Source organism: Antennarius striatus, chromosome 13, assembly GCF_040054535.1.
Source record: "Antennarius striatus isolate MH-2024 chromosome 13, ASM4005453v1, whole genome shotgun sequence".
NCBI classification, from domain to species: Eukaryota; Metazoa; Chordata; class Actinopteri; order Lophiiformes; family Antennariidae; genus Antennarius; species Antennarius striatus.
Window position 1 is genome coordinate 16,335,060 of NC_090788.1, and position 10,263 is coordinate 16,345,322.

Sequence of the window (10,263 nt, forward strand, 5' to 3'; positions counted from 1 at the left end):
CTCACGGGCAATCAACATGGCGGCGTGTGTCTCCGGTGATGTCCGCTGTGACACAGCGCTGTGAACCACGCCTCAGGCACGGTAGTGTTTATTGCTGAAGTTCTGCTTCGAAGTGTACTTCAAACAAGGAAAAACCAAGTGAGTGCTGACATCTGAACCACTCAAAGTAGTGGTGGGCATATATAACGTCACAAAGCTTTGAAGTCTTTGATCTAATTGGTTCACTGCAGCGCAAAGCTGCTCGAGGTTTCATCCGCTCTAGCACGCCCTCTACTGGATTAAAAAATACCGGTACGAGTTTGAAGTGTGGCATTTTGCAGAAAGCCTGTGAATAAAACTGCTAGCGAAATGAAAAAAACGTATATTTTAGTGATGGCAGTACACTGTGTGTTTATGTAAATAAAAATCCAAAGATTCATATTAAATGTATAGAGATGTATGTATATTATATATATAATATGTATATATACATATAATATGTGTTATTTATATATTATATATAATACATCTATAGGTATGTATATTATATATGTATATGTAATATATGTATGTATATGTAAAAATATCGGTACGATATCTCTATCGTACAGAGAGATATCGTACAGCGGAGTGAACCAATTATATATATATATATATAGGATGAAGCCTCGAGCAGCTTTGCGCTGGAGTGAACCAATTTATATATATGTGTGTGTGTGTATATATATACACACATATATATATGTGTGTGTATATATATATATATATATATATATATATATATATATATATATATATATATGCTTCATCCACTCTACCACGCCCTGTACTGGATGCAAAAATATCGGTACGAGTAATGCCCCAAAATACACACTGCAGTATAGTTTTGCTCAAAATAAACAATAAGCATCAAACAAAACTCCAATTATTGATGATCAATATTCTGAATCTCGTTTAGTAAATCAAATGATAAGCTCATTTTCTCATGGTCTTCTGTCTAGACAAGCCAATGGTGTCGCTCCCAGGTTTACATATTTGCAGAAACATCTTCTACATCATGCTCTTTCACATCCACGTTAATGGCTCAAATGATGAAAATGTGGCTTGCGCATTACCACTCCTAACCGCTAGATGCGCTGTGCTCTGCGCCCGACACGGACACGGGGGTTCCATTTTTTCATGACGTTGCAAAAATAATGCAAACGTCATCGAGGGCTGCTCGGGGGTAGAATGGGTGACCTCAGCCGGCCAGTTCTTCCACAAGCTCTACAAACGCTGTTTCTCCTGCTAGTTTATTCTTGTCTGCTGACAAGCGGGACGGAACTGAACTTTGTGACGTGTGGCTCCGTCATCAAACTCTTAAACACTCGACACGACGTCAGACTCCACTCACACGACGTGCGCTACGGCTCTGGTGAGTTCAGCTCGCTTAAATCATCACAGAACAGCTTCATCAGGTTTATTTGACTAACTTCACTGCTTCTTCTGCACTCCTGCGACTGAAAAGGTCGAATTTGGCGGAAACTGTAAATGAATGATTTCTGTGCATGAATGTTAACCACATCAGTGACATATTTAACGTTGATGGAGGTGATATTTACAAGGAGATGGTGTAAATAAATGTCACAGTAATACGGAAAACAAAACATATGTGCAACCTCAGTGTTTTTATTTAATCACAATTTCATGGTAGATCTCTGCGTTGAATAAAATCAACTTGGCATGTAGATAAAACTTGGAAGACGTTTCTCCTCTGATTTGTGAGGTGTTTTTCCACGGCTGCTGGGGGTGGGATGAGGTGCTGGGGGTCCAGATTCACACTAATTTGTTGCTGCATGTACATAGCTTGTGAAGATCATCGTGACGATGAAGCCTTTTTTTTATTAAGTCAAATTGTACACTCACCAACCACCCTGTCAAAAGGTATCAAAGCGAGACAACAGTAAAACTAGAAACATCAAAATTGGTCCCATTTTTAATCAAACTCTTTGGTTTTGCATTGACATTCCTCAGTTTTGTTCCCTGTGATTGTCTATAGTGCTCTTCTGCTCACTGTGTGTGTGTGTGTGTGTGTGTGTGTGTGTGTGTGTGTGTGTGTGTGTGAGACAGGTAGTGGGCAGCAGTCTGTGACAGGGGTGACTGCAGTGGAAGACAGTAACAGCTACTGGAGCGTTCGGGGGACGAGTGATGCGCTGTGCCATCGCGGTACTCCAGTCAAGTGTGGCCAGACTATCCGCCTCACTCATGTCAACACAGGCCGTAACCTCCACAGCCACTACTTCACCTCCCCGCTGTCATCTAACCAGGTGGGTGGAATCAGAGAAGGTTTTGGTGTTAGGTGAGGGATCATCGGTGTAACTTTCTAGAGAGATGTCGAAGGATGCTAATGACACACAGAGGTTGTGTTGCTGTTGATGGTTTTTCTGTTTGTACAGACATTATACAGCATGACATTATTGCACCTAATCAAGATATTGTTGATGTTATTGATCCCGTATGTTTTTATTTATGTGTCCCATGTGAAATCTTTTACTGTCAGATATTACGTACTAATGTAGCAGACATGCAGGTACAATCAAATCATATATTCATGTACAATCGTATCTAAATATACGCTGATTCATTTCAGGGTCAATTTTGACACATCTTCAAGAGTTGAGCTAGAGCCCTATGATTTTTATTGAATCGTCATCAAGCTTTTAACGGCAACAATGTGATTCCAAATTCTAGGATTAGATTTCCTTGTTTATCATGATATTATTGAGGGTCAAAACATCATAGAAAGTTGCTCTTAGGTGTGTTGCTGGCTGGTTTGTTAGAAGGCACCAATGCCTTTAACAAATTCTTTAACAGAACCAATTAAAAAACTGAAGTTGGATGACATATAAAATATGTGATGACAGATTTATTGCAGTATCAACACCAATAAATAGTTAGAGAAAGAAAATACCAGAAGGTTGTCTTTTACTTGAAGTGAAACCTGAAGCAATATTTTGAGGTGGATTTAAGTTGATAACAGCTTGAACATGTCAGGAAACAAACAGAAAAAAAACAGCTACTTTTCAGAATAAACCTCGTTCATCATGAGGAAGTCTGACAACTCGGTGTGTCCAAAGTGTCAGTCATGTTAGAATGTGTGCGCTTTTGGATTATAGACGGTGTCAGACATGCTGTTTTCATGGCTGTGGATTCTTCTTCAACATCTCTGTATTTTAGACGATTCAAGACATTTGCAGTGTAAACAAACAGACGGATCTGTTTTAACTGACTGGATTGTTGCATCGATGTGATGAAGCTCCTTGACATTCCCATCCTATTTAGTTTGTTTTATTAAAAAAAATCTGGTTTTTCAACAGCAGTAATGTGAGAAAAACACCGCTCTATCCAGCTAGGTCATTTCTATGGAAAAAACATAACCAAACGGCAGAGAAGAAATAAGATTTAATGGTGCATAAAGAACTTATATAATTACAGTGTATCCTGCACTTTAGCCACCCTGGCCTCCATTATTCACACAAGAAGTTATGCATGTTCATTATCAGTGTTGTTTGACAGATCCAAAATAATTTCTGATTGCGCAAACCTTTAACTCGTAGTTATTAATGAGTAAAATGATTCAAGAATTTTAAAATGGACTCATAAAGCTTGCGCAGAAAAAAAAGGTCCCTCTTCCTGTCCCCTTCTCATTGTCCTCTAATCACTTCGTCCACAGGAGGTGAGTGCGTTTGGTGATGAAGGAGAAGGGGACCACCTGGACGAGTGGTCAGTTCAATGTGAGGGAGCTCTGTGGAGGCGAGAAGAGGCCGTTCGTTTCCGTCACAAGGCTACTGATGCTTTGCTGTCGGTGACAGGGGAGCAATACGGACGACCGATTCACGGTCAGACAGAAGTTCACGCCATGTTGCATCCCAGTCAGCACAGCCTGTGGAAGACGATGGAGGGGATTTTCATGAAGCCCAGTGAGAGCCCGGCGGGCAGCCGAGACTACAGCCAACGTCACACAGAGTTTTGACCTTGATGTTTCTTCTCTACTTCTGCTTCTGTCTGTCTACCTCTCTGTTCCTACCTCTACACCAGCAGCTTCTCCCCCAGCCCCCGCTCTCCATCTCATTTTTCTCTCTCGTTAACTTTCCCATCAGCATATGTCATCATGCAAGGAGACTGTGCCAAAGTCTGCCATGAATCAAGGTACAATGACTTCATCTTATGAATCCTAAACAACCTCTCTCACATGTGTTTTGTTGCTGCAAACACAACTTGAATTCTAACAAGGTCTAGCAGCTACTGTAATACAAGTTCACCTTAACGGCAATAAGAAGACATAATGGTATTAGCATGGTGTTTTTGTATAAAGACTGACCTTTGTCATAGTTTGTGAAGCCTCGCTATCAAGGAGAGGTGTTCTTCACAGCGGTTATTTATTTCTAAACTGCTGCCTTCAGCAGTCTCCTTACAGCGCAGGAGGAAGCGCAGGTTTCACAGATCAGACCATTGAAGAGGCAATCTTGTGGTTTGTAGCACAAATATTGGGACGCTTGTGCCTTTATCTTCCTTTTTTAATGTAGCAGATTTTTAAATTTTTTAAACTTAAAAAATATCAGACATTTTATTGTGGTTTTTATGGTATTTGTAAGCTACATTAGCAAAAAAAAAACTGAGTGCTGTTACTGCAAATGACCTCTCTGCCCCCTCCTTAGTGTTTCATATAAAGTGACCTTGCATTACTTGGTGTGAATGAATGAGCAAGTTTTTAAAGTCTCTTTTACATCAATGAACTGGGTGCTTTTAGTTGTGAATCAGTGTTGGACTGCAGAGAGACAACAGTGTTATATATTCATGCTGTCTGCACACGTGTCAAATCATTTCGCATGGAGCAAACATGCAAAGAAGACCTCATATTAAAATAGTTTTTATGCAAACCACTGTTAGTGTGTGTTTTATTATATTAGACTGTCTGTTTGTATGTAAGCTTAACTTAAATCGATTCACTGATACCAGTCCTGCCGCTGCAGTCAGTTTGACTCAATTCATTATTATATACATCTCAACAATCTCCATATTAGAAATAATGCATATATAATTACCTCATGAATCCCACTTTAACCGCAAAGATGGAAACTGACAAGTTAGGTTGTTTCCATTTGTGTTTACTTTGTGCTCCATAAATATGATTGACAGTTATGGGATGATGCCAGCTCTGCTCCACGGGAAATGCCTCACACAAGTTGGCAATTTATCTCCTATCATACACTGCATCAAGATGAATATTTGAGAATACAGATTTCATTTCACTTGGAGAAAAAAATGTCAGCCAGATTATAAAAAATTCTTAATCTGACTTAAAATGAATTCAACTCTTCTCCATTCCTGAGGCCACCTGTAGAAAATATTAAACCTTTTTAGAACCATTTAAGTTAGTACCAGCAGATTGAATGCAAAAATGTTACTAAAATCTAATATTAAATTTTTCGTTATTATTTGCTGAAGACCTAAAGCATGTTTTTAACTAGAACCAATGCAGTCACAGACTGCAACATCCTGCGACACCTCTCAATTAATTGACAATTTTAGCCTGATCTACTTACAAAGATCAAAGATAGTGCTCTGACCAACTGTCATTGATCAAAGCACTAGATTCGATCTACGGTCTTACAGTGGTCTTCTCCCTTGTCCTTTCTATGTTATCCAGTTCCTGAGTGTACAAAAGTTGAAATTTGACCTTGACCTAGTTTTCTCAAGGTCATCATCTCATTTTCATCCCCTTTACCACCCAAGTAATGTGCTTTCTGTTTCATCTTTCTGTCTACAATGGTTGTGAAGATATGTGGTGGACTAACGGACAGACGAACACTGACAGTTACAGTACAATACATCACCGCTTTGAAGTGGGTTGTAAAAATTCCGTTTATTATAATAAAGACGAGAAAAACAATTCCTGGGTCCACACTTTTTTTTTTAGCATTTTCCCCAAAGTCTAATGGCCGGTTCCAATGGCTATCAATCGATAAACCATTGAATCCATCTGTAAAGAAGGTTTGAGATACTCCGCAAACAAGGAAGCTTTCTTGTCAGAGGGAGTAATGGCGGGCCACTCTGTTCAACAGATGGTAAGGGAAAATTTGAAGAGGTCATGATGGTGGGTTACCCTTAGCAAGCTGCTCCTCTGATCCTCAGCTTCTGCACAGATGTTTGGGTCCGTGTGGGGATAATGCAGCATAGAACTACAATTACACCTTGCCATTCTATTTACAGGATTGGTATTTAAACTGTTGCTGCGTCAACCATTGCACGTGTAACAAGTAAAAGCCTTACAAATCAATATATTTCTGTTCAATAGACAAACATCAATCAAAGATGTTAAGAGAAGAAACATTAACTCCCCCAATGAGCGCTGGAGGTCATTATGAGATCACACACGTTTGTTTATTTGCCTGGCTATTTGTCCACAAGATAATTCCAAAAGTTTCCCCTGTGGGAATTGAAGGGGACACTTACCATACAGGTAAAAAATATTATGTATACTGTGTGATTAGATATATAATTACTTTAAGATATTTATACATATTTAGCTATTAAACATTTAATTTAAAAAAAACCCTCTTCATTAATCAGAATAAAAATGAAATATTAAAATTTGTGGGAAAGGATTTGTAGGAAATGTAATCAATGGAACAAACTATCACCAGTACTTAAATGGTCCTGAGCTAACATTTCTAACCACATTTTCATTCATGATGTAAAGACGTGACCCTTGAAAAGTGGAAGAGATGACAGGATCTTGATCGTTGAACTTGACCCAGATCAAGCTGTCTTAGAGCTTTGAAAATAATTTGGAGCCTTGGACAGAGGTAGTTATTGTATTGCGTGTGTAGACAAACATTTTTTCTCAAGTAAACACAGATGCCTTATATTTCTATCAAAACAAGGTTTATTGCATAAACATATTATATATTTTTTCTTACATTAAACAGATTAAACTTATTTGCATTTTTTAAATATCCACTCAGTTGTTGACTATTGCTCTTTTCTTTCTCCTTTTCTAAGCAGCATGCCAAGGTTTGTGTATCATATCTGTGTTTAGTTTTAATCTCTATACAATCTACAAGGTAAAAACAAGTCTTGGTAAAAATTAAGCTTGAAAGCAAGTTTTAAAAACATAAAAAATCATGAATTGAATGAATCCAGGTACAGATGTAGATAATAGTGATGTAAACTTTCAAAGTTTGATAAAAGGTCTTCAAATGAGTGTCCCCTCACATAACCATGCAAGGATGTCTAAATGGCACAACTTTTACACAATCATTAAGATAAAGTGATCTATGCTGGTTTCAAAATTACTATGACACTAATAGACAAAGGTGAAAATGTGGTCGATCCCTCAAATGTCAGTGTGCTGAGGATATCAAAGACATAAAGTGACATACAAGGAGAACTGTAGCTTACATTATACAGCCGTTAATAAAAGATTATGAGGCCATAAGTGACTGAAACACACAATATATTGTATTCACTGCTAATGCTAACATTCCATGGTGAGGCCTACAGACTCTACCCAATGAAATGAAACACAGATGACAATGTTACCTTGAATTTGCATATTTATGAAAATGCCCTCTCCTGCCATCTGATTGGATTAATAGCTGGCAGAAACTAGAAAAAATGGCTATTACAGTATAAACTGGAAAGTCAAATTTGTGACAGCACATACATACCTACATTTAGACCAGGCTGTCCCAAATCAAAGACATGTTAAATAGATTTCCCTGTCTTTCAAATATTTGAAGATCTTCACAACATGCATACTGATTTACAGTATAATACAATTTTGCTGTGGTACTTGACCTTACAAATATTTTTTTGAAGAAAGCCCTCTCTACTTTTGATCCACATTTGTTGTTTGATCCAACCTACATCAACTCACAAGGTTACACGTTAGGTCAGCAGAAATGTGTACTTTTGTCTCCATCCACTCAGTCAAAAGGTAAAAGAATCAATAACTACTGGTAGGTATGAATGAGAGCAAACCAGCCTCTAATAAGACAATGTCAAAGGGAGCACCATGTAATTTTGAAGCCCGCATGCAGTATGCTGCTGTAATACAGCCGGGCATTTATTTTAAATAACTGTTCCAATATAATTGAAAAAATCTTACTACAACCATTAATATCACAAAATAAAGTATGAAATAATAGAACATACTTGAAATATACCCCACTGACTCTTTAAATGGCTTTAACTAAATTGAATCTCCAAATTTGAATGGCAGTTTCCTCACCCAGCCCCATACCCACATATAAAAACATCCCTAAATTTAATATGTGGTGCCACTGGGTCGTTCAACCTCCATTATAAAAAAACAAGGAGCTTGATTGTAAGCTCCAGCATGGTCGTCCCCAAATATATTCCACACCAGGAGGCTTAATAAAACTGTGGTGCTGTAAGGTCGGAACCATAAAACATAGCAATGACCCCAGAAACTATCAGAGGTACAGCAGCAGACCTTCATTCGCACTGTCGATTTTGAGATGTAAATTGGTGCAACGACACAATTTGGGGTGTTAAAAATTATTTCAACGCAGATCATATTGTACTCGTGACGCTGACACGACACTCATCTAAACACAAACTCAGCTCTGTGGGTCTTGACCTGTGAACGCCTTGTAAACACAGTTCATTCGCTGAGCTGCAGTTCATATTTTAACCACTAGGCCGCGAACTTTCCCAAGAAACACCACAATAATGCTCATAGCCCTGCTGAATATCCCTGATTTGTCTCACTAGTTTCTACCCATCATACATTCTGCTGTTTGAAAGAATAATACATTACACAAGCAAAGTAGTACTTTATATTTATATATATACTATATATACAGTGAAATCCAGGGAATCTGGAGTTAGTAATGTTTGGCATAATGGCAGTGTACATACTGGCATGCTTTAGTGTGGTTTATATTGACCAGTCAGGCGGTACGATGAGTTGCTGAGGTGAGGTTTTCATACTAGCACTTTACTCAACCCCCCCCCCCCCCAACCAAAAAAACCCAAAACAAATTGAAACCTGGTCTGATATTTAACCCACATCACAGCTCCACTCTGATTTGGTTCGACATCTCTTGCGTCTTACCTTTATACATTTTTCACTGCTCAGACAGCCCTGACCTTACACTGCAGATGGAAGTAAAATTATTCAACCTTCATTGTACCTCCATGAAACTCAAGTCAGGCAACTCTACAACGCTACAGGGTTTCCTTCTAAAAACCAGGTCTCGGCAGAGTTTGAAGAATGTTGTCCTTTAGGTGAGTACAATGATACCTTAGCAGGTGGCAAAATATTATCCTGATGCTTGATGGAATACATGCCGGTAGTACCAGACGAAGAAAAACAACCCCAGAGCATTGCCGAGCGACCGCCATGCTTCACTGTCCTCTTCCAGACACACCACTGATCCATGGGCACAAAAAGTTACTGTTTTGTTTCATCACTTGACAGAACAGCAACCCAAAAACTTCTGTGTCCTGCTGGAGCTGACTTTTCTTGTGCTTTCGGGTCAGTAGAGATGTGTTGACCTTTAGATATGATCCTATTAGTAAATTTAGGCTCTTACAGAAAAACATTACTACTAACAAAATAAGTCTATGAAGATTACCACAGCGTTTTAAGAACATCTGATGTGAAAACATTGTTCTTGTGAGGGATGATATTCCAGGGGAAGAATAATTTTGAGACTGCCACAGGCTGAGTGATTCTGTTAATTCAAACTGCTGATAATTAGCAGATTTTTCTAACAAACCTAATGTTCAGTTGCAGTTGAGTTATTTTGCTTCCAACTCTGCAGCAAGTTTATGGCCAACACTGTTGATTGCACTCCATACAGCTTAATCCATCAGTCACTATAAAGAAAACAATGAGACATAGCAGGATAGTAATGATCCTTAAGTGATCCCTCACTAACTAATGAGTTGTGCTCCTTGTAGCTACGCTAAGATTTCATGTGCCCCAACGTTAGTGAACTGAGTCAAAGACATCTCAGTGTCTGAAAAAAGTGTGATCTTTATACAGAACTATATGAGATATGACAGGTTTACTATACATTTAAATACTGTACCCACATTCATTCACAGTTCACATTCAATGCCACTAGGGTAAATACGCCATTACCCATGATAACCACTGTTTTATTTTTGAAATCGAGAATGGCTCAAAGCACCTGATAAATATTTTTTGTTAATTAGAAAATCAAGTTTAAAGGGTGGTCCTGGTCTTGAAAACAGCAAAATAAAACT

At 38.5% G+C, this 10,263-nt stretch overlaps 1 protein-coding gene across 1 annotated transcript; it reads left to right on the plus strand.

Moving 5' to 3' along the window:
• The first annotated feature begins 865 nt into the window (after positions 1-865).
• sdf2 (stromal cell-derived factor 2) lies at positions 866-5,896 on the plus strand. Its single transcript, XM_068331127.1, has 3 exons — positions 866-1,393; positions 2,089-2,285; positions 3,692-5,896. The coding sequence occupies exons 1-3, from the start codon at positions 1,210-1,212 to the stop codon at positions 3,989-3,991; spliced, it is 681 nt and encodes a 226-aa protein (XP_068187228.1). The 5' UTR covers positions 866-1,209; the 3' UTR covers positions 3,992-5,896.
• The last annotated feature ends 4,367 nt before the right edge of the window (positions 5,897-10,263 follow it).